General features: G+C 40.7%; 1 protein-coding gene across 8 annotated transcripts in view; it reads right to left on the bottom strand.

The window, feature by feature from the left end:
• cobl (cordon-bleu WH2 repeat protein) overlaps window positions 1-25,287 on the bottom strand; it is a 57,581-nt gene that overhangs the window by 4,375 nt on the left and 27,919 nt on the right. For 6 of the 8 annotated variants that reach the window (XM_023277571.3, XM_055013650.1, XM_035951553.2 and 3 more), the window contains 8 exons: window positions 13,243-13,852; window positions 9,283-9,432; window positions 5,631-5,952; window positions 4,155-4,273; window positions 3,582-3,773; window positions 1,886-3,471; window positions 1,552-1,785; window positions 1,229-1,333 (listed from right to left, as the gene is read on the bottom strand). In XM_023277571.3, coding sequence (XP_023133339.2) covers window positions 1,229-1,333; window positions 1,552-1,785; window positions 1,886-3,471; window positions 3,582-3,773; window positions 4,155-4,273; window positions 5,631-5,952; window positions 9,283-9,432; window positions 13,243-13,852 — 3,318 coding nt within the window. The remainder of the gene's footprint in view (window positions 1-1,228; window positions 1,334-1,551; window positions 1,786-1,885; window positions 3,472-3,581; window positions 3,774-4,154; window positions 4,274-5,630; window positions 5,953-9,282; window positions 9,433-13,242; window positions 13,853-25,287) is intronic. The other 2 variants (XM_055013653.1, XM_055013654.1) reach the window with 1 other exon arrangement.

The following is a 25,287-nucleotide window of genomic DNA, read 5'->3' as shown; positions in this document are numbered from 1 at the left end:
TGCAATGGTACAGAAGTTGCATTTTTTTCAAACATTTCATTTGAGGGATGATTTTGGACCTGGCATTTTTAGCAAAAAATTTAAAAAACAACATCAGAGAAATAGTTCAAATATATTTATAACATGTCTAACACAATGTCTTACTGTCTTTTTTTTAACTTATTGATGCCATTTCCAGCTAGAAGGAACCCTTAACTACAGATAATGAAACAATTTTACTTTTTTCTTTTCTGTTTTTTGATCAACACATTCACATTTATAGCACTTTATCTTAATTACTTTTGCTAACTCCATTGTATATAGTTATATAGTTTTGTAAGGCACACTACATTTTGGAGTCTTATGTAGTCATGGAGCATTCCAAAGATTTCTTTTCTGGTGCGGAATCTCCAGAATAGAACCGCAGATGTTTCGGCTACAGCAGCACATTTTCTGCCTCTTTCATTCCACATGGGTCCTTACATGACAGACAAACCACAGCTCCAAGTCCACACAGAGAGATGAAAATAGACAACCATGCTTGCATAACCTGCTTCATGTATATGTATGGCTGTGTGAGTTGCTAATGAGCTAACAACACAGAAAAAGTGTTTAGCATTCAAAATCTCTTTCAAATATTAATGCAATAGTAATATACATGTGTTTGTACTGTATAAAGCAACGCTAAAAGCTTTACTGAATGCTACAGTCAACACAGCAAGATGCTGACAATGACGCTGTTGACACGCTGATGTTAGTGCTATATGTTTGTGAAACTTGAGGAAAAGTCAGACCATTAAAGATTTCACCAAATTTTGATCCAACCTAGTTGAGATATCTCAGTAGACAACACAAACTTTTGACCTGCTGGAGGCCCGAGACAAAAAGGTATTCAATCACACTCTGGAGATCTAAATATCTGTAGTTTTTTGGGTGAAATTCGTCCTAAAATTGAGCCGTTTCAGTCTGTATCGAAGTGGTGGACCAAATGCCCAACCAGCACTGCCATTTCTACCTAAAAAAGAAGAGTGTTGATGTATAAAAAGAACTGAATTAGCATTTACTCGAGGACAAAAGTGAATACACCGAGGGAGTCATTCAAAGGGGATGCCAAGTGGATTGCATCCTAATTGTTTAAATATTTAATCATACTGTGACTTTTAAAGGCGAGGTCCTCATCTCCCAACTATCCCCCTGGATACTGACAGACATAGTGCAGTGTTACCACAGAAATAGGAGAATATTTTACCTTCCTCAGTCTGCCAGTGCTCTGGGCTCTAATGGCAGCCAGAAGAGCAGATCTCTCATTCTCCTCTTCAATATAAGGTTCTTTCTTGGTGCCAGAAGTGGATACCTAATAATACAATAAAGGGAAGAAAATCTAAATTACTTCCTTGTCTTCCAGCCAGCGACATGACTTAGCACTCTCAGATGTCTCTGTGGAATTAAGAGCATAGTGTATTGCTATAACTGGTAGAAGTGCATATCCATCCATCCATCCATCCATCCATCCATCCATCCATCCATCCATCCATCCATCCATCCATCCATCCATCCATCTCCTGATCTTACCTTCTTGAGTCTGTCCCTGCCTCCACCTGACTGGATCGCCTCCATCAGGCTGCTGTGCAGAGATGTTTCTTTCTCAACAGATTTATGGATCACTGGTTTGAACTTTGCAATCGGTCCAAACACCGTCACTGACGGAGGGGGAGGGATCACACCGCTGTCTGTCACTGTGACAGAAGGTTGCGGTTTTGCATTCTGGGTTAGATGAGTTACTGTCTTGATTATGACTGTCGAGTCCTGTAATTCATAAAAACAATTATATTGTAAAAATTCTGCATAGTATTTATTTTCAAAGACTCTAATATTATGCAATATCTATCGCCCAGGTTTTACTTACACTGGTCTGGTTTGGAGATATAGTCTTGGGGGCTGTGGGTGGTTTGGCAGATGAGTGCACAGCGTTGATTTTCACTGGGCTGGGGCTTCTCGGTCGAATGTGTTTAATGTAATCTCTATCATTATTGGCGGTCACTTTTATTTGGGTGGGGCCACTAGAGTGAATGTGATTATTCTTGGCTGTTTTTGTCTCCAGCAAATCCAAACGTTCTTTGGTGGACACCACAGAATATTTAAATTCTCCCCTGTCAACCTCTTCAAAACCTCTCTGACTATCTGACACAGGCTCTGGGAAGCTCATAGACCTCTTAGGACCAGGAGAGGATGTGGAAGTAGAGATGTACTCCTTATTTTCTGATAACGATGACATGGACGATTGGTGTGGATTCACTTGCATGGACCGACCCAACCTCTGGAAGGCAGGTGTCTGCGTTTGTGAAGAAGCAGAGTAGTCATGTGATTTAAGGGTGCTGATGGCTTTAGCTGAGGCCACTGGGGTGTATTTAGAGATGGCAGATGCCACGTATTGGCTAGAGGTTCGCCTGGATGGTTTGAGGAAGGACAGGTCTCTTCTCATGTCTGCAAGTTGTGGAGGAAGAAGGACGGGTTTATTACTTGGCTGCTGGATGTTTTTGGACACTGAGATCTTGATCTCCACCTTCTCCTCATTTACAGCTTGGACATCTTTCTCAAGTTCTTTAGTTTCTTCTTTCACCACTTCTTTGAGTTGGACTTTCTCTGCAGGTTTTGAAATTGTGCTTTGTGTTGTTTTCAGGTACTCTGTGTTGCTGGTCTTCAACATGGTTTCAAAGAATGCAAAGGAAGCACTTTTCTCGCCGTTTGTGCTCTCCTTAGCCTTATCAACCAGACTTTTGCTGGGAATGACAGGACTTTCTTGCTTCTCATTTGAGCTCCAAAAAGCTTTGGCTTTCTCAAGAAGAGGAGAACTTTTGTCATGATTAATCTCTGACTCTGATGACCCTCCAACTTTATTCCGGAAGACACCCGATGACACCATATTTCCTTGATCATCAATCTTAATGGCACCAATGGTAAATGGGACATCTGACTGTTTGTTAGCAGTGTGAGTGACAGCAGGTTTGGGAGGAACCACAGTGAATGTTCTCATACCAAAGCGTGATGTGACGTTGTGCGTGATTTTACCCTGTGAAGTGCTAGAACTGGACTTAATTTGGTAAACTCTATGGTTCTCTTCATCTTTTTCTGTGGACACTGATCTCTGACTCGTTGAAGGATCTGGTTTCTTCTGCTGAAAAGCTTGCAAGTTCTTTTTTACAGATTCAGGGCTCTTTTCTGTCTTCTTGCTGTTTTTCTGCATTTCAGCACTGGACTTCACCAGTGTTTGTTTGTCTTCTTTCACACGTTTGGTATCAGTAGCACTCACTTTTATAATTTTTGTTTCTACCATCTCTTCTTCCTTTCTATCACCTCTAGATTTGTTCTCCACTGGTTTACTGTGCTGTTTTTTGATTTTTTCCTTTTGCTTTTTCGTACTGACAGCAGCTGTATATGCATTGTTGTTTTTGTTCTGTGGCTCCATAATTGATTTCTGATAAAACTCTGAACCTGTGACAAGATGTGGTGAGAAAAAGACAATTTAATATTAAAGAAACATATATAACAAGTGTTGCCTTGTTACTGAAAGTACAGTAGGTTGTCATTTCTACCTGCCGTACCTTTGCTGCCAGTTGACTCAGTCCTGGTGAGTGCTTTCACCTCATGTTTTACTGTATTGTGCTCATAGACCTCCATTACTTCATCTATGGCTGTGACTGGCACATCCATGTCCACGACAGACACCGGCACCTCATTACTGTCAGTGGACATGGTATCAGGAGTCTCTCTTGCTGAGACTAAAACCTCATGATCTGGAAAAGAGGAACAGATTAAGGGGTTAACACTTGACACAAAGCTTTTTCTGTGCAGGAACATCAGATTCTTCTTCAGCACACAAACAGAACAAACAGCCAGCAGACCATTCACTGAATTACACACAAGCTGTATATGATTAGAATCAGATACTCCACCTTTAAAGCTATTTTACATCAAGAGCAGATTTACAGGATTACTTCAACTTGATACGACACAGCCATCTAGTTCTGCAGTGCTGTTACAGTGGTTTGATCCTTTAATAAACTATATATCAATTTCTATGTTGGAGGTATATGTGGTTAGACTGCCAGCCTGCCTCATTCAAGACATATAAATCCAGTTTAGCTTCACTATTGACTTCTGGTGTGCCGGCTCACCTGCAAGGTCTGCTTCAAAATCTGCCAGAGTCTGATGGAGTTGGGCTGTGATCTCTGGGTCCTCTTCAAAGCAGTTTTTTAATCTGACTGACTGTGTCTGCGAGTTTATGTCACTGTGCCTGAGAATGGTACATAAAAATATGTGTCAAAAACACATCTGCACACATACACATTAAAAAAGACACATGCACAGTGCTATATTATTAATAATGCAGACAAGAGATTGCTGCGCAGCGACATAGTACAGCTTGATTTTAATTGTCACCCAGCTACCACTAAACAGATATTATGAAATGCTCATTTAATAATGTCACATTCCATTTACCAATCTGCCATTAGAAATCAAAAAGGGTAAATGCAGTTCAGTAGTTATAGTGAGAAAAAAAATGTGCTAGTTTTAAATATTCTGTGCTTGTTCAAAGCTGAATTGTATTTTTATTGGAGTCTGCTGGCTTTGAAACATGCAGCTGTAAAGATATTATTGCCACAGTTTAAACTTCCTTCACTCTCTTCGAGGGTTCAGCAGAGCATTCTCATGAGTTAGTGGCATATTAGCCATAACAAATTGCAACAAGGAAGCCAAACCAAATAGAATTTATCTTCACAGAGACTTGGACTGGTCCTCTTTTCCTCAACGATTCGGAGAAAACAGGGTTATAGTGCTTTCCTGGAATACTGAGAAGCCAGCAGCAACAGGCCAGACGCTGGATTCATAAAGTTTCTCTGAGTGAGATCCCTGCTCTGGGCACATTACCATATACATTTCACAACAACTTGAAAGGTGAAAAGTGATCTGGAGCAGCATGCATTTCCACAAAGGCCTTTGATTAACAGCCTAGAACCATTAACTATGAAAGCCCAGCACAAAAAGTTGAGGGTGCCAGCTTTGGCCACAACTCAAATGGAATATGGTGGGAACTGCTCTCAGTTATTACTGCTGGCACAGTAAAAAATGTGGACAGACTAAAGTTGGCTGAAACGGTGAAGGTTCACTCTCCATGTGAAACTACAGGTGGGAAACAAAACTTTGCCAAATGCAAGAAACTAACTCAAATTTTAATGCAGGTGTTGGCTACTAATGGTCAGACTGGACTGGACAGCAGGTGAAGGGCACATGCATTATCTTGCCTGGCAGGAAACCAGGATCTATTAAAATGGAATTAACACTAAGTGGAAAGATTAGCAGCAGCAGATGGGTAAGAAATTACAAAAAGATGAATAAGTACTGGGAAGAATAACATGAGATAGATGAATGACTAAGGCAGACACTGTGAGTCATTTTTATTCTCCTGAGCCCAGTACAGATGTCTTAGTGTGTCTCACCATCTTGAAACTGACTTGAATCATGTTGATGGACAAATGTGATAAATTAGGTCACTTAAGTGAATATAAATAACAGCAGTTGCTTGTCTGCTACGTTTGACTTTCCTCCTTCACTCTTGCCCTACCCTATGAATTCTATGACTTCCTGTCTACCTGTGAATTGATCCCCAGGTGGCACATCCCTCATCGCTGTCGCTGGAACTGTCCCTCACTGGTCGCAGCAGTTTCTCTCCTCTGCCTCGGCCACTTCCGTCCAGAGACAAACTCCCATCTGGGGACGTGGGTTGGGTGTCAGATGGAGAGCTGACCATCCCTGAGTCCTCGCCCTCTAACATTCCCTCAGAAGCTGCGTAACCCTGGTCAGGCAGGCTGCTGCCACTGCTGCTGCCGCCCAACGACACAGTTTCATCCTCAGCAATTTCGTTTTCTGGTTTCTGGTCACTTGCTGCAGAGCTCCGTGCAGAATGGAGCCAAGCTGCGAGAGGATTGAAGAAAGTCTGAGCGTCAGTATTGGGTATTATTGCAATTTAAAAGCGTTAGCAACTGTTAGCAAACTAAACATCCAAATCAAAGGGTCTCCAGTGGCTTTAGGTTTCGTTTAGTGAAAGGAAAGCATTCAAAAAAGGGCTTGCATTGTGGTAGAAAGGGCATTCATCACAAACAGACATCATAGAGGCCACAGGTATTTTACTTATGCAATGCATTCTTTCCAAAAAAAAAAAACAACAAAAAAAACCAACGAAACTTGTAGGCCTCATTTTGTTTTTCTCAGACTTTTGACACCTTGCAAACACATGATTGAGAAAAGTAAAGCTGAGGAAAACAAATTAGTTTAAAAAGAAGCAAAGGATTGCAGAGAGAAGATCAAGAGATGGAAGAAGAGAGAAAAGAAACAGAGGAAGTATTTACGTTAGTTTCAACATTCATTTTGACACCACACACACACATAAACCAGAAAACACAAGCCAAATATACCAAACACAAGGCTGGAGCACAACCACTTGTGGCTTGATAAAACATCTTTAATGATGTGTGGGTGGACTTACTGTAAACAAACCCTTTTAATTAGATTTTTACCGTACTGTTTTAGGTTCCAGGGGAAGATAGTATTGCTTCATACCCTCTCATCTTTTTGGTACACTCATGCTCTGGTCAGTCATGTGGGTTTGGTTGAACGTATTTAGTCTGTCACTGATCTCACTGAACTCCAGGCCAAGAAAATAAAAATCAATGTACCATTTGTTAGGTTTTCAGCAGCCCAGCCAGCATGCATAGCAGCGGGAATTCAACTTGGGAATCTTTAAAATGAGTTAACAGTGAGTGACCTGGTTTGTAATACCAGGTGTCAGGGGGAGTGTGCATGCATTTGGACATGCATTGTGCTCCAATATATCTTGTATGTGTGCATGCCTGTGTGTGTGTGTGCGTGCGTGTGTGTGCGTACTGGGCCTGTCAGTTTTGGGTCTGGTCCTAATGGTGTGGAGAGAACAGTCAGTTCCAGGATATGTGGTGATGACTCACAGGGCTGTCCTCCCAGCTCCTTCCCAGCAACAGCTTAGTCATGCCAGCTACAGCCACAATCAGCACACATTCACACACACGTGCAAAGACAAGTGGACATATACACACACACACACACGCACTATCTTATGCTCTCATATATGCTTGCACACAAGTAAACGCCCACACAAAGTTCCCAAACCTCCAACTCAGCATGACCTTGGGCACATGCTTCTGTTGAAGCCAAATAAAAGGTGTCTCCATTCCCAAGCTGTCAAAACTGGGACATGCTACTTGTCAAACTCTAACCACGGCAATCCATGCACAATGCCAAATCAGACTCCTGAGATTCTGGTCCAGTCTTTAATTATTTAATTGAAAAAACAACATAATTCATCACATATTCAAAAGATCCACTAATCCATCCCTTCAGGCTTCAGATACACATCCCCTTACTGTGCTCTGCATTTGCACCAGACCAATGATAGACTTGAAGAGCTCTAAAAATTGCATTTGACATAAAATTGGATTACTGTGCAATAAAAATGTAACCAGATCCTTCTTGTATGTTGCTGTAATAAGAGCCTAAAATAAACTCTTGTGGTCTCAAAAATTCCGCCTAACCCGTTTAGATTCAGTGATACAGCAATACATTTATAGGGTACAGAACAAGTCATATGCTTAAAACAAGGGCTCCGCTGACTTAACACAGTTACCACACAAAAAACGCAAGTTGCTTTTCTAACATATGTCTCATAATACAGTGTTCACAACTGCTAACATGTCGTTTCTGTGACATTCTTTTTTAAGATTTGAGTTCTTGCAGTTTTTCAGCTCACTGAGCTTTTTTCAAATGTGATGTTTTAATGTTGGATTTCTACCAATTCTTTGATAAACAAGCTAAAAAGCAGTGATGCATCTGTAAGAATCCAAAATAATAATAACTACAACAAACCACTCTGCAGTGTCATTCTCTTCTCACAGCAGACTGTTAAAAGCTTTCTTTGAGAATGGGTCTTGTATTTCATATAGTTGTCTTTAGAAAATACACGAGCCATTACCACCTCAAAGTAGCATGTCATTGATAGATCGCCCTATCCATACTATTGCCAAAGTCAGCATGCATTGAGGATTCAGGTTTCTAAACCAAACCACAACACCAGGCACAGACGGAGAAACATACACTTTCCAGCCATCAATCTACAGCTATCACATAACCAAAATATTGGCTGATAGATATCGCATGGCCTTGCCTCATAGTCCTCTGACCACATTCTGTGTGTCCACTTTTAACTCAGCTCTGATCTCATGCATAATCAATGACAACCAGTGGGTAAATCTGAAATGCAAAACCGTGCACAGTATGTACATACACTTGTAAAAAAAAAGACAGAAGAAACAGTTCTTTAAGAGTGAAACTGGAGAGCAAGACTTGCTTTTTCTTCAACCACAAAGTCAAACGGCAGAAGCTTTCGATACCAAAGCCAGTTATAGATGAAATTATTAAAATTATGACGTAAATAAGACTGCAGAACCAAATACAAGAGTGGAGAATAAACAGCAGAAACAAATTCTCAAAGGAATGAGAAGAGGATGGCGATTATCAAAGGAAAGTCCAGCAGAGATAAGAAGGGCCTTGAAGAAGCAAAGGGAGCTGATGAAAAAGGATTGTTGGGATGAAGGAAGGCTCAGGCCAGAGAGAGAGAGACCTCAGGAGTGTTTGGACCGCAGACGCACAGGCCCACAGCAGTACACTACAGAGGAGGGAGCAGAGACAAGAACAAATGAGATCTGAGGAGGACAGAACATTATAATTGTGTTTGGTGAGTATGGTGAAAAACCAAAGAGTAAAGAGAGAAATTTAGAACAAACAGTGAAAAGAAAAACAACAGCATCCAGCCATCTAGCACATAAAGAAACCGAAGGTCATCATTCGTTATACATCTGATGTATTCCCATATATTGTTTAAATGCAACGTAAAAGGCACTCCAGTTGATTGGTGTTGACCCCAGCCCTGACCTTTTGGACTCAGAAGAAATAACAGTACTTAGAGATTGACATTTATAGATACGAAGCACCTTGACCTCATATGGAGCCGGTGTCACTTAACTCAGCTGCCCAGGTCGCTGATGGAGAGACGGAAAGCAAGCGAGGACAGAGTTCATATAGACACACATGCATACAGGGTTTGGTACAGACTGGGAAAAATTAATTAAGAACTGGAAAACCAGGAGAGCGGCTTCTAGGAAAGAAAGGAAAAAAGAAGAATCAAGGAGAGTGAGAGGCAGTCCATCTGGAACCTACACTGGGGAGCTGCTTCCTCCTCCTCCACCATGGGGTTGCTTTCTGTGGACTCAATAGGAGGAGTAGTGAGGGTAGAGGGGAAGACAAGCTGCGGTGACTCCCGGGCCGGACAGCGTCGAGGTTTGGGTGGTACTTGTCGATCAGCGTTTCCTGGAGGAAAAACGGCATGCAGACACGGACGGTCATTCTTGTGAAACCAAGAATGCGACAAAACATGTTATACACCCTGCAACTTCATCTGAGTTTTAATTCCACCACATTCTATGCTGTAATTTGCCAGTCATAGCTTCAAATGTGCAACAAACACCACAGACTGCTATGACAGAAGGATTAATGAGCACCGGTGACCCAGCGTCTCCTGCATTACAGACAGAATTCCAAGTTTAACAGATCAGTTTGATGAGTGTAAAGGTGAGTGAGGATGTTTTGTAGCAGAATCTGCATTCGAGATAATGAAGACAAACAGTGTAGAGCTACGTGCAGCACGGCAGCTCAACTAGTGATGATTTATCAGCATACCTGCCCCGCTGCCTTCAGGGCCGCAGGGATTTAATAAACTGAAGGAGAAACGTTTCATACCTGCAGGATCCAGATGTTGTAAGAATAAATTTATACATAAATATGTGTCTCATTTATCAGCATTTGTGTCTTCACCACAATGTTATTTTTTGATTAACACACGAGACATTTGTCATTGTACTAGCTGGAGACGATTAAATAAATGTTTTAAGCATTGTTGCATTATTACTGCACATTTGCGCCAAGTAGTTAATTTGTTCTTGCTGACAAAGTCTTCAGATTGGCAGCGATTGTGGTTCTGCGGCTCAGTTTCCATCAAAATACCTTCTTTGTACGGCCTCGTTTGAATGAACCTCACATCTGTCTTGTGCTTCCTACCTTTGCACCAGTAAAATTCCACACAGATGCAGAAATAAAAGGTAAGAAAAGCATCAAAATATTCACACACCGATCTTAACAATTTGGTGGAGGCTCAGCCTTGGCAACAAAGGTTTGAAGAGTTCTGGCGGACGTTTTATGAAACGTGACAGCAGCAGGCTTCAATTCATCTCCGTTTACAAAATTTGGTGTTCTATAAAAACTTTTAAAAATTAGAATGTGGCAGACTGTACCACTGGGACTTTTAGTACTTCTGTCTAACCACTTCTTACAAATATCTGCTAAATGTTGTACATTTCTAGTAACCAGAGGACATTATATATCCATACATTTTCAAATCTGTCAAGTGTTAGAAGGTTGATGCAAACACAGGAGCAGTATGACAAATGTGGCAAAATCAGTCTGGATAACATGCTGCATAATTTGGACGAAAGCACAATTAGTGGAAAGCAGCGCCGTCCATACAGACACCAAAATTTCATTAAAAGGCTTGTGGCTCATCAGCGTGCTGTGCTTTAGTCAGCAGGTACCATCAATATGCTGCTTTATCTATTTATTCTGACAATTGGAAGCAACTGAAACAGCATGCAGGGTTGATATGACAAACTACTCTGTCATAACCTTGACTGTCATTTGTGCATGCACACAACCACATATGCTCAAGGTTACCCTGATGCTAATCCTTTAACAGTTTAAAGTCTTTTCTCCCTCATAGCATTCCTGCCGTATTTGTTTTTCATAAATAAGGGCAGAGAAGAGCACACACGCTGCATTGACGCCTTACTGTAGGCCCTGCATTAGATAATAACCTCACGCAGTCTCATGAACAGTAGGTCACTTTGTAAATACCAATCAGTGTCGACGAGATTTAAAGGAACACTAGTTTACAATTTATTGTGACCTCTCTGCTGTTTTAATCTGAAACAGAAGTGAATAGAGTATTTACACATTCTGCTTGCTCTTAATTATTGTACAAATCCAAAGAAAAATCCTTGTCCTGGTTTCAACCAAGCTAATCCAGATCCTACATGCCAAACACATAGTACACAAACACATCCAGACTGAAAAAGCAAACGCACAGATATTTTAACAGAACGATGGAGTTTGAAGAACTAAAGTAAATGCCTGATATAAAGTACAAGAAGAAAGAACAATGGTATTAATCCTGATGTAAAAAAAAAAGATTTACTTTAAAGCTATGTCTGATTGATACATAGAAGTTTTGCCTAAAGAAATGATTAATTTGGGCCAACATAAATTAAAGACTTACTAAAAACAAGATGAAATAATTCATTTATGGTACACATTTTTATCTCTGCCTTTACCCGCATGAGGAAACTACCCCATACTGTACATGCAGGATGTAGGTCTCACATGTAAATAAGCTATTCATTGTTCATACGGTGCAGCTGTCGGGCTTCGCTGAAGAAGTGTTTACAGCTACTGCCTGTGAAAAGTTTAAAAGTTGATGTTGAGGTTGTATGTAGGACAAAAAAAGAACTGTTGGAGGGAATGTGGCTTTTAGAGTATAACTACGTTAGCACAAACACATATTTTAACTTAGTGAAGACTTTCCTACACACTATTAAGGGGAAGAGGAAAGACTGAAAATGGGGAGAAAGTCAAAGCAAAGGAGAAGCGAGAAGGTGGTGCCTTGTCAGCAGAGTGTCAGGATGTAGAAAACGAGGAGTAGCTAGGTCTATAAATTTATTAATGACCTCCGTGCTGTCTCTTCTATCCTGTCTAATGCACGAACCTCCTCATACTTCATCCTTTCTCCTGCTTTCATCTGCCTGTCCATCACCCTTCTCTCCATAAAGCCCTCCAGTCCCCCTGTTTCTACCTCGCTACCCTGTCATCCCTCTGTCAAAACCTTCCCATGCTCCGTTCTCTCAACTTCATTCTGCTACTCTCACCTTTCTCATCCCTTTTGAGGTCTTCGGCTCTCTCATCTGTGCCCTTGTCAGACACGACACCCCTCTGCTGCAATCTCACTTTGCTACGGAGAAAGATCTGGGTTATATAAAGATCAATATGAGGCCAACTAAAGTTCAAGTAGATCCTGTTTAAATCTGTGATGGATCCGTCTGCCTTTGTATCTGCCAGCTTTGAAGGTTTGTGTGAGTGACTGCATGCATATGAGACAGAAAGAGAGAAAGAAATGAGGGGACTGAAAAAGAGAAAGGAGGTAAAAAGAAAAACTGAAGGAAGATAGAGAAACGTTAAGGATTGATAAGCGTGAGAGAGAGACAAGGTCTGTATTGTCTCATGAGATATGATGAAAACCAGCTCCACAAGTTCCTGTCGCTCAGCCGTAACGTGGGTGCACACGCACACGCACACAAACACACATACACACACACACACACACACACACACACTTTCTTCCAGCAGGTTATACATGCCACTCTTGACAGTTTTAAGTTTCAGATGTTGCTGCGGTGTGACAGCTCAGCTCTCCAGGGCAGACATTCAGTCACTTTCTAACAGTTAGAAAAACCTCTACAAGCAACTTCTGACTGTCTCACTTCTTCAACACACAGACACTGTGTTTATCATCACTGTCACGAATCGCGTGATCAACAGCCAAGTTCATTTTCCTTGATGATATTCCAGTGGAATCAGGAAAGTCCTGTTCCATGAATCAAACGTTGATTCACAGATGACTGATGGAAGATACTAACACAAAGAATGACATCATTATACATGAAAACAAGGGGGGGGGACACTAAAGTTTCACACAAGTATCATATATAAATACTCTGTGCTGTTATTTTCTATTATACCTGCTGCTAATCCACCATTTAAGGTGATAAAAGCCTGCTGGTGTTGCCGTTTCTATCTTTGTTCTGCCTTGATAATGATGACGCTACAAAATATCTCTCAGTTGGCAGACTTCTTCTTTGCCAATTACTTTGCAATTATTGCATGTTTCTGAAACCATCAGTTTAGGAAATTTTAAAATACATTTCAAAATTGTATAAGTGTTTGTATTTAAAAACAGAATTCCTTAAATGTCGACTGTTCACGATTGTGTTCTGATGCCATCTTATAGATATTTACCCATTGCACTGTGTCTGTTGTTCTCAACTTCATCCAGCTTCAGGTTTAGGGCTGACTCAGTCTCCGACCTGGAGCTGCTGTCTGAGGCCGTCTCTTCCTTTAGTTTGACAGTAATGATGGTGGCTGATTTCTGCATCTTGCTGCTGGAGGTTTTCGTAGTGGCCTTTACCGGCACAGAGCCGCTGGCGGTGCTGCTGCTGAGGGTGCTGCAGCGAGAGCCAGAACCAGCCTGGTCCAGGTCAGCGTCTGAGTCGTCCAGGCTGTGGCTGAGCTCAGAGCTGGAATCCTGCACAGCCAGGCTGTCAGTGGTGCTGCTGCTTGGGGTTGGAGAACTGGGGGTCGGGGTGGCACTGAACTCAGGTGGAGGTTGTGCCTCCACTTCTATGGGGCCTGGTTTTTCTGTTTCTATCACCACAGTAGCAGCAGAGACTGAGGTTGACTGAACCACCTGGGTGCGGAAAGCTGGTGTTGGTATCTCAGTAGCTTGGCTATCAGGAGACGGAGCAGCAGAGGTGGAAGCATCATCGGATCCCTGGGTGAAGGAAGTCGGAGTGGGAGGAGGAGCTGGAGCCTTTCTTTTCCTCTGCTGGCTCTCTGAACCAAGGCCCATCTGATAGGAAAAGGAGGCAGACAGTAGAAAGTTAATTTATGTGAGCACCTTGTGTTGGTGTGTGTGTGTGCATGTGTGTGTGTGGTTTAACCATAAATTAGCCTGTAAATTCAGTCTGCCAGGATTGAAGTAACGGTTACTACTGAGTAATTAAATCAAGTGGAGTTCTGGCAGGCGTCTGAGTCTTTAAATCCATCAGAGTGCCAACATTCCTTTTAAATTATGCAAAGACATATAAGGCTTGGCAATACAGTTAATATGATGCAGTGTCACTGCAATAGGACACTGATATGTGCTTTTACTGTGGTATTTCTGAAAACTACAGAATGGGGACTTCAACTATTACTCAGATGTAATACTGCTGCACTGATTTACCAAATGCCAGATCAGTGGTGACTTCAAGGGGTGATGTGACAACCCACTGACAGCTCAGTTATTAGCAAAATGATGTAATATTTTTTCTTTTTGCATGCAAAGACAAAGCAGATTCAGTAACTCTGTCCTGTCAAGATTTTCCCATTTCAGCTCAGTTCAAACACTTCGACAGGTATGCCACTATAAAGAACTCAAGAAAGGAGAAAAGTAAAAAGAAGTGGCATTCAGCTCAGTGGTTCAGAAGAAGTATGACCTTGGACGTTTAATTATTACATGAATACTTATTTCAATTATTGACATTGTTTTGGGCTTTCCATAATGACTGTGATAGAAGAAGAAACTAACTAAACTAAACTGGTTGGAACAGAACTTCTATAAAGAAGCATGCAGGAAAGAAGTCTAGAGTAGAAAAGAGAGAGAAAGAAATAAAAACCAGAATGATACAACAAAACTGTGAATCACTGACAAACCGAGTGTGAAACCATCTGTTCTATTCCACAGAGAAATGAGTCCATCCACACACTCCTCTGCAAGTTAATCTCACTCAGTATGAAGTCAGTTTTCGAAGAATCAATTTAAAAGTGCTACGGGCATGCTTCAACAGTATAGATGTCCTTATTTTCTGCTCCTGCTTTCAACTTTTCTTCACTCTGAAACTCAACAGAGAACATGCCCAGAGCTGCATGCAGTGTTGCATCATGCAGCAGGACAAGAAAGAGATCAGGCCACCTTGCGTTTCTGCAGGCAAACTGGGTTCACACATGCGAACTCAGTGAACTCACTGCATGGCCTGCTATGGAAATCCAAATGGCCCCCCAACTGGTTGTCTCTCTCCCCCTTAGTCTCGCTTCTCTCCCTCTCTGCCATTCATATATACATGAATACAGACATACCAGTGGAAGTGGGCCAAAGTTGAAGCAGCAATGGATGACTGACTACCCTGTGATGATGGATGTGTGTCTGCGTATGTGATGTGTGTGCATGCATGTATGCGAGCATGTTTGTGTGTGTGCTCCCTGCAAAGTGAAACATAAGACTGCAGCCAAGCCTTGCTATGAAAGCAAAAGAGCAGTGGCCTCAACGCACAAGCGTAAGAACACACACTTTTCTGTGTCACTGTATAAGCACATACACACCGACACATGCACACAAGGGCACACACACAGACACACGCACACATTAGAAGGAACAGTATATCTCATACCTCAGGCTGAGCTGGGGTGTATAGATTAGGGGGTTGTTGAGGGTTGTAGGGTTAAATGCGTGTTGCTCTCATGAGCTTATTGGCGCCATGACTGGGAACGCAGTATGTACTTAAGATTGTTAGAGACTGTAGCTAAGACTCAAGACTCTATATTATACCACATTCAAGGTCACACTATACTTTAAGTTAAGCTGACTTGTAATATGATTATGTATAAACTATGTTTATGTGTGTTGTTTACAGATTTCTTTTCAAATTTTCAGTTGCAGCATGTGCAGCTTTTATCAAATTTAGGTTACACAGGAAGGAAAAGTTGGCTATCAGCTGTTACCATGGTCTTTTCAGTATCTGAGAAAAACAAGCTGGGTATTTTTTGCAAGTATGCATGCCGAAATTACTATAAAATTAAATCAATTTGAAGTTTTAGAAGTGCATGATGAGTTCAGTGTAGAGAACATCTTTTACATTATACTGTGAAGGATGACATCTAATAATTTAAGATGTCGGAAAGATAAATATTGTATGTGAATACAGAGAGAAGCAAAACATTTTATTTTTTTCAATTCATATTTACTGATTATTTCTATAGAAGATTTTAAACAGAATAAACATTAAGAAGAGCCTGATGTATGGTGATGGGTCATTTTCATATAAATTATATATCATGAAGGCATTAATGACAGGCTAATAAATTAAGCTTATCTTTCCATCCATTTCCACGAATTCCTCGTGATTAAGAAAGGATGTACCAGCCACCAGCTGATTATCTAACTTCCTTGCTACTGCACTGGTGTGATTTTGTTTGTTTTACTTCACAAACATGAGCAAAGTAGAAAAGCCATTAAAAGCTTTCCTGTTCTCTGCAATGTTCTTGTCTCATAAACAGTATTTGGACTAAAGACTGGTATTTTATTACTGAGGGAGAGAAGCCCTGTAGTAACAATGATGTACTTTTATTTTGGAGAATAAAACAGAAAACCTGCTCACTTTTATGGTCAAAACTTAACCAGAAGCCAGAATTTCACATGCTAATCACAGCTGGTCAGGTCAGAGGAAAACACTAATCACAATGTGCACAATTTGAGCAAACCATTATAGCCAACTTGCATGTTTCATGATGAATTTTCCATATTATTTAAACTTTGATTGTCCCATTAAAGATTTTTTTTGGGAAGTAACCTGACATATATATGTGGACATGCATATATATCAGTCTTAGATATTAGCTTGTCATAGATATTATTTTGGTATTTGTGTATATGTTGTCTGATATGCGGCAATATGAAAACCAAAAAAAATGCTTGGGGTAATTTACAGTTGTTCTCACCACATAGTTTGCTTAGCAGAGCAACTTTTTTGTTTACAATACTGTCTGTAGCACATGCAGCATCACTGGGGAGCAGATGGTGAGGAGCAGTCAAATGTCTTTGTGATAAGCTGCTAACTAGTTTGTTGTTAGTTAGCGAAAATACACCCCTAGAAAGTCACTAAACAATGACTCCATCATTTTCACCTTTCAGTATCACTCTAACATATATATCTATAAAGAATATCAGCCGACACATCAATATCAAACTTCTTTTAGTTGACAAAATCACCACCAGTATCAGCACAAATATACAGTATGGGTTGGACTACTTTCAGGGGAATGCACCTTTACACAAACACATATAGAAGGCCATACCAGGACAGTATGGTGTGTCCATTAAATTTTCCACTCTATGGTTTGAGAAGCAAAGGGCCCCATGTTGGAGCACGTTGATTAGATAGGGCCACCCATGGAGGCTTCAACCTGGTGGCGTGACCATTCATCAGTTGTTTGGAAGGATTCTTGATGGGTGAGGGGCTTTGTAACAGTAACATTACAGCGCTAATGTGGAATGTGAAATGAAGTATGTGCATGCAGGAGAGGGGGTTACAGTGTATATGTGCGCTTGGACATGTCAGCACGCATGAGTACATTCACAAATACATATGTGTGTGTGCAAACGCATGTGTACGTGCATGCAGGTCGGAGATGGTAACAGCAGCTGAACCGTCTCAACACTGGGAGGGCAGCGAGGTCAAAAACATCCCAGCAGTAGGTTGGAGGACAGTTTGCATGTTTTAAGGTTATTGTGTTTATGTTAAAATGAACGTGTGGCTGTTGAATGTTTGATGAAAACAGTTTTATGTTAAAAGCCTTAACAATGTATGTGAGCAGGGGGGCGGGAGGCCCGGTTTGTAGAAGAGGACGAAGAGACACATGCTGACCCAGTTTCATTGTCGTCTACTTTGTCCCACTAACCCACTGAAGTTAAATGTTTTCTTCACCCTCTTCCTATAATTACAGTGATGCTCATAGGCACAGTGTTCTTGGTGGCAGTTGGAAAACTCTAAGCGGAGCGACAATGTGGCAGCGTAGTAGTAACAAAAATATGAGGAGTAATTTAACTAGAATAATTAAACACTTTGCTTTTATGAATTAAAATTTAGCCAATGCTGCAAAATATTTAGATATAACTATATATAATCAAAGTATTTTGTCTTAGAATGTGTAATGTCTGTAAGTAGCAAAGAAGAAAAATAACAGTAAATGTTTATTAATGTCCTTGTCAAATGACCTAAAAGTTTAAATGAGCATCAAAAGTGTTAATTGTTAATTCTCTCCTAATTACATAATGTAATCATATTTCATCCTAATATATGTAATAGAAATGAATATGAGGTCTATATTTATGCTTGCACAAGGCACAGAATACAGTTTTGAACATGGTAACTGGTATTTTCCTCCAATGCATGAAGGTTACACTAACCTAAACAATAATCATACAACCCCCTTTGCTTGTCTTCACACTTTTCCATTTTTGTTAACTAGATGACATGTGATCAGGCAGACAAAACATGTTTGCTTTACAGAAGTGACACTAATAAATGAAGGAATCTTTGTGTGTATGTGTATCTGCTCTTCGCTTTTCTCAATAATCGATCAGATGATGTACATCACGCTTGGCAGCTGCATTAACGAGCTCCCTCTGAAGTACAGTGTCAAGCTTGAAGTAGTTTGGATTAGCAGTCCTCATACAAAAAATGTTTTCTGATACGCTTTCACAACAGACGCTCAGCTTAGACGCTCAGGCGAGCCAGGCAGCTACATGGGGCCACAAGCTGGCGAGGGGCCCCGAGGGCTGACAGTCTATACTGAACAGAAATGTCTCAGAATGTGGCAACTGTAGGGACCCCAACCCCCTACTTCATAAACAGCCACTGGATGGATTTGAAGAGACATCTCTGTTGGAAACCTCGATAAAGGGCCCCTGTAGCTACCTGGCAGGTGGGCTCGGTCCTAACAGTTTTCAAAAAAGAAGACAACAACAAAGACAAGTGGGAGCATTTTGGTAAATGCTTTGTCGAAGTTTCCAATAAACTTGAAATGACATGTCTTCCAGCAGATGAAGGGTGAGATGCTAATTGGAAGGTGCTGTTTTCATCAGAGAAAGGTGAGGCCTTCCCAATCCTGCAGGTGTTTTTACACCCTACAACTTAATTAGGACCCTCACCAGCCCAGAGAGTGACTCCACACAGACAAAAGTTCTTCAAGACATAGGATAAGTAACACTGTTGGCTTAATCGATCTCTTAAAGTGGCAGCATCATGTCATTTAGTCAAAGGTCACTTCTTAATTAATGTGCACGATATTTGCAACACACGTGAGGCTGGACAGCACCACATCAGGTGTGTTATATACAGTCCTCCAGTCCACCCCTGATGTCTTCATCCAAAACACCTGGTAATTGTGGATGACGGCTGCACACTCCATACTCTTTCAGTGAGTTGGACCGAAATCACACCTGGAGCTTCACATTTTAATTTACTGTACAGGTAAACATGCCACTGTAATCCTAAACAGATTTTTACCAGGATTATATGACTGGTTTTCATTAAATCCTTTCAGAAATGAAGACATATAACATGAGAAACCTTGACCAGATATTTCATTTTTCTCTCAGTCTAAGACACTATCATGGTATCTACCTGCATATAGTTATAGATCACCTGTATGACAAATAAAATCTTGCTGTGCTGCACACAGAAACTAGGTCCTGTAACAAAAAGACATAATCTGTGACAACATTTCCAGCAACATATAATTCTGATTATCATAAATTTTAAACTCCTACATAAAATCTATTATGTGTTCTTTCTGCACCACATTTCCAAATGCACCACATTGTATTGCAGGTACCTTAAATATTACATTCAATGCCAGCAAATACTGGGATAGGGATCAATCAGAATAAGGTAACGCAAAAATAAGTTAATAATGTTGAAAATTTTAGAAATAGCCAAACAAGAGGTTAATACTCTTCTACTGAGATGACACGGTTACAGCCTTATGGCATTTACTCACAAAAGGTGATCAGATAACATTCACATGCTGTATATACAACAAGTGGCATTCACTGATTGCTTCGTAATTATAATACACAACAGATCAATACATCATGATGATCTGTTTGCCACACATGTTTAGAGGTCAGTCAGATTCAGCCACTAATGGTCTCAGACTGACACAAATATACATTTCATTTGCTCGTCTAATCTGTGCTGCCTGGTTTCATACGTAAGATGTTTTGACAGCCTGAAGTGCAAACAGATCCTGTCGTACATGAGCCGCGTGGCAGGGGGACAAGTTTCCCTGATACTGGCCCCAAACTCACACTTTCACAATCTTCAAGGTCAGTGCGTAAGACTAGAAACCTTGTAGTGACTTCTTACAGTCTCTCCAAGTCACCACAACACCAAGTAGATACACAACACACATGATAAGAGTCCCAGCTTAACACAAATAATGCTATATAACTGCATAAGAGCAAACAGTTCCTTACTGTGCTTTGTGTCAAAAACTATCTTTGCCACTGCATTACAGAATTCAGCTTTCCATCCCACAATTAAGAGGATGCACGAAGGCAACAAATTTAACAATGACATACAACAGCTCTGGTTTGACTGACCGACATACGCATGACAGTGTTATCGACACTGCAGATCTTAAATCTATTCAGACTGATATCAGCACACAGTATGTGTTGCATTGCAAGCTTTTGTCAGTTCAAAGCCCTTTTGGATGTAAAATGTACATTGCTTTAACAGGGTCAGAGCACCTGCTGTTTTCAGCTGGAGCCCAAATCAACAGAAACATCAGCTCTAAACTGAGAAATTAGATGAGTGTGAGAAATGTACAGAGGAAAGACTGCTTGCTTGCTATGGCATCAATATTTTATTTTTTATATTTTTTCCGGTGCTCTCAACTGATAAAGAAAATAAGTTTTGTTTCTGTAAAATATGTGCAGCAATTTATTAGAGCCATGTGGTCAATGGGTAAACATCCTTTTCTACATTCTTACAAACCTGCACCCGTAAAGAAACTCAACAGTACTCCACACAGATCCAAGCACAACTTGTGTTTTGTCTGGCTGATTGAACCAAAGCATGAGAGCAAATTAGTTAGCTACCGTTCTAGATAATTGCGGGAAGGATGTAAAAATCAAGCCTCCTTCTGCTGCCAACTTTCTATTTTCGAGAGTCACAGATCACCAAAAACAACAACTCAGCCAGTTCGACTGATTAAGGAGAGCAAAAGACCAAGGCAATAGCATGCTTTTAAGCTAATACTTGAAACACAGAAAACTGACAATTTGGGGAAAAAAACTGCCATAACAACATACTCACATAGACACACATGCAAACACATTTGCACACTTGGGTCCAGACAGATGATCAGTGATGAGTGACATGAACATACTTTCTCAAATGTCTTCCCTCCAACTTTTGGCTCACATCGCCCTGTTTTTCAGTTTTGAAAGAAACTCTGCTGCATAAAATAAGAAAGGTGCATGCACACAATGCTGCCAGTCATTCAGCTTCTGGGACACTAATATGTTATTAGTCCACTTAGTAATTTAGACAGGAATTTGCTTTGTCATTTGGGGAAGGAGTCCAAAAACGTCAGTTGATATGAAATATGGGAGCAGCAAAAGTGCCATAAAAACTATACTTAGCCGTTGGTAACCTAGAAGATTTGCACTTTTTTTTGCAGACTTAAAGACACCCTTAACGCCACTGATCTTCTTACTCCTTCACCTTTGCTCTTTAATGCTGCTTGTCCTCCGGTGAACCCTTACCCTGTCGCGTCTTTCTCCTGCAAGGTGAGCGCGGTGCTAAGGGCATGCCAACCAGATTTCATGCTGTACTGCATTTTGGAAATATGACCCAAAAGCTAATGCATTGTTAATGTTGCACAACCCAAATACACACATCTAAAACCCTCATGAGTCACGTGTTACCTTATTTTGACTGTGTGTCACTCAACCTCTCTCTTCGGCTCTTAATCCTGTTTCTCATTCTCTGCTCGAGTTGTTCCATCTTCAGGTTTAACTCTTCATGTCCACACAATAACGCACAAGAGCATAAATATGTTTACTCGAGATGCGCCTTATTTTACTCTGCAGTGAAGCAGAAAGCTCAGAATTTATCTCAGTTCCTTTGTCACAAGAGGCAGTGCAGACATGGCCTCCTTTCAGAACCACAATAACAGATTGGCTATCGCTGCTGGAAAAACAACAAGGTTGTGTTTCTCTGAACTCAGTGTTCCAAAACATAATTTAATTAAACGCTGCTCTCATAAAGACATGTTGTTGGTGAGCTGACGAAACAGAACGGTAAACTTCTCTAACTCCAGGTTGACGCCAGAATACAGAGTCCTCATGGAGCGTCTGAATCTCCTGCAGTCATCGTCGACTGTTTATTGCAATTTGTTTTTCATGGCCTTGCTATTCCCATTCTCACTGCTGTGTCATGCACCCTGTCCTGCAGACCTCAAAAAGGTCAGCATTCTACATTGATTTCTATAAATAAAACAGGATCGTAAAAAGAGATGGTGAAGTTCTTATTGCAACCAGAGTGAGCTCTAATAGTTGGTTCATTTTGTATCATACAAAATATTTTCGTTAAAACAAAAAAACAAAGTTGAAACCATGCAGACAGCATTATGAGGGTTTTCATTTATACCTAACATCATATTTGTTAAGGTTGAAGGTTCAATAACATTAATGTTACTCATGTATTGTTATAAGGCTGTTATTTACTTTTTAATTTACAGATTTGATAAGGCAGAAATAAAAATGGCAATATTTCTTTGAGCTCTTCAGAGCTCATTCTTGCTTGGTGTTGAGGACAAAAAGATTCCCTGTGTTTCAAAACTCCTCCAACCGTCTCCATACAAGCCAAGTTCATTTTATGCGTACAGTTTGTACAGATTGTTACTGATTTGAGGATTTTTTTTCAGGTAAAGCTTTCAGAAAGTATCATAAGGCTTTAAGGGTGCAATAAAAAGCAATCAGTTGATAACTTTAATCTATTCTGGATTAAAATTAGTTAGGATGCTAAGATAGCTGAACAAAAATCTGCCTGCCAAGAGGGTTGCCATGCAAGGGAGAGGGTTGACGTGATATATTACATACAGCAAAAATTCCTCTTATCCTACAATGATCACCTGTGACAGACAGAGTTTGTAAATAACTGCTGGTTTGTCATCTTGCCCTAAAATGTAGCCCAGAATTTGCCCAATATTTCCACAGTCAACTATAAAGACACTCAGATCCTCTTAATGTTGTCAGTGATGTTAATCTAACTATGTTCCAACTATGATTTAAATGGCCGCCCTCTGTGACCTCTGCCTTGCAAATGGCTATTTAAAGCCATTTAGCTTCGTTATAACAATCTCATCATTCTTATAGCTTATATTGCGATGTCTGTGTCCATTACCGTGTCTCGTAAGTCATAATTAGTTGACTATCTAAGCTTGTTCAGCATAGAGGGAGGCCTATAATGAGGACAGTCATCACAGAGAGCTGTCCTCAGATGACTCGCTATCATGGACCTAATCCTCCTTCTGCTCAAACACACACAGACACTCATACATGCTGTCATACTGTATCAACAGAAACTAAAGGTGGAGGAGGTTCCAGGACAAAGCTACAGGAACTAGAAAGTTATTTCAGGGCATGAAAAGTATGAGTCAGCAAAATCCAACAAATCCAGCAAAAACAATCACCACATTGGACATCTGTTTATTTTACCTGTAAGGTGAGCTGGGACACTCACCAAATAAAAGTTAAGGCGTGACATTTGTTTTCACTGGAGCTTGAAATTTTAGGAGACGATGTGCTCCTCCGCTGATAAGCAAAGTGTGCCCTTTTTATTCCCCTAACGTAGCCTCTGTACTGCCTCCAGCAGCAACAATGCAAAAATTCATGTAAATTGGAAAGTACAACTTTTGATTTTGATGTGATTTGGCTTGGCATGTACAGTTGTTCCACAGATTCAAGTCAGGCAGAGCTCTTTAATGCCAATGCCCCTGAGAAACTGTCCTGATGAGACCTGGCTGCTATGGCACTCCTCACTGTCAGGAAACGAAATCCCTGTTAATCACATTCACACAACAAATGCATGCCGGCCATGCTGCTAATCACTGAACCTCTCACACAAGCTAATCACATATACCTTTTTAAATCAAAAATCAGTCAGTAGTTTAAACTTTCCATCGTTCCATTCATTTAACAATCAATATGCATGTGAATATATGGAAATGCGCATAAAGTTAGTATAGAGGGTGCACTTTTTACAGACGCTTATTCTGTTATTAACATATATGCCAGGGAAACTCTGTCACTTGTTGACCTGAGGCTGAACTGTTGAAAAGACCAGCTGGATGCAGCGATCGCCTGTCCTCAATCTCTCTGCTCAACAAGCAGCAGCAGGAAGCAGAGAGGTGAAACATGAGAGGTGTCCCGCACCACAGTATGACCTTGCAATTTGTGGACATGCATAAATATACATGAGACATTGTGCTCAGACATGGTAACAGTTCAGAGAAGGCATAAGAGCGAGATGGATAAATCTATTATTAGACCAGTCATCAAGTCCTCGGATAACCTTCCCAACTCAGGCTCTGTCTCGCTGCCCTTTGAGTCCCGATGGTGTCTCAGTGCTGCAGCTCTGGTGACTGTTATACCTCTTAATCTGGCAGGTGGACAGATAAATTACTGTCTCCGTCTGCACAACAACAATTTGCCCTACTAAAAATAACCGAAGCAGCTATAAGGAGTGCCTTATTAGAGAAGAAGACATTAATGCAATTTTATCTAAAAATCATTACAAATTCATACGTTTTCAAATGGTCCACTGGAAGCTAAGTAACTGCTGAACTTACTGTTCTGTGGTCACTACAAACTCTGCAGGGACACACATGGACTAAAATGAATAATAATCCTCGTATTTTTGTGTCATGACTGTTTTTAGTATCCTGCTCAACTCTAATTATTTTAGGAACAAGAGACATTGTGAATCACAACATTTCTCAGAAATGTTCTCCGTTCATTTCAGGTAATGAAGCTGAGGAGGATGACGCCACGTTTCATGTTATGCCGATAACGTTAATCAAGAACACCGGTGCCTTCCAATAAACAAAACATATGATCAGAGGGACAAAGGAAGGATGTTGGTTGCTAAACAACATTTCCCAGCATGCTGCCATAACACTATAATGAGACTGCAGGGAACTGTTCTAATGTAGGCGCTACAGGTCACTGTGACTTTGAGCCCAGAACACCCAAAGGAAAGGCTGTAGCAGACAGACTGTAGCTTTTAGATGGACTCCTTTCAAGACAAGCATGCAAGTGCTGAGGGATTCAAAAACTTTACTGAATGCAAAAACTAAGATGCATCATCATTACAATCCCAGTAACACATTGTCTTTTCAGAGTGTATATCTGTGTACAGTGTATCTGCAAACAATAATCAGTCTGTCTGTGTT

The sequence above is a fragment of the Amphiprion ocellaris genome, chromosome 9, assembly GCF_022539595.1.
Source record: "Amphiprion ocellaris isolate individual 3 ecotype Okinawa chromosome 9, ASM2253959v1, whole genome shotgun sequence".
Lineage (NCBI taxonomy): Eukaryota > Metazoa > Chordata > Actinopteri > Pomacentridae > Amphiprion > Amphiprion ocellaris.
Note: the sequence above shows the minus strand (reverse complement) of the source record. Positions and strands in the feature narration are given on the sequence as shown.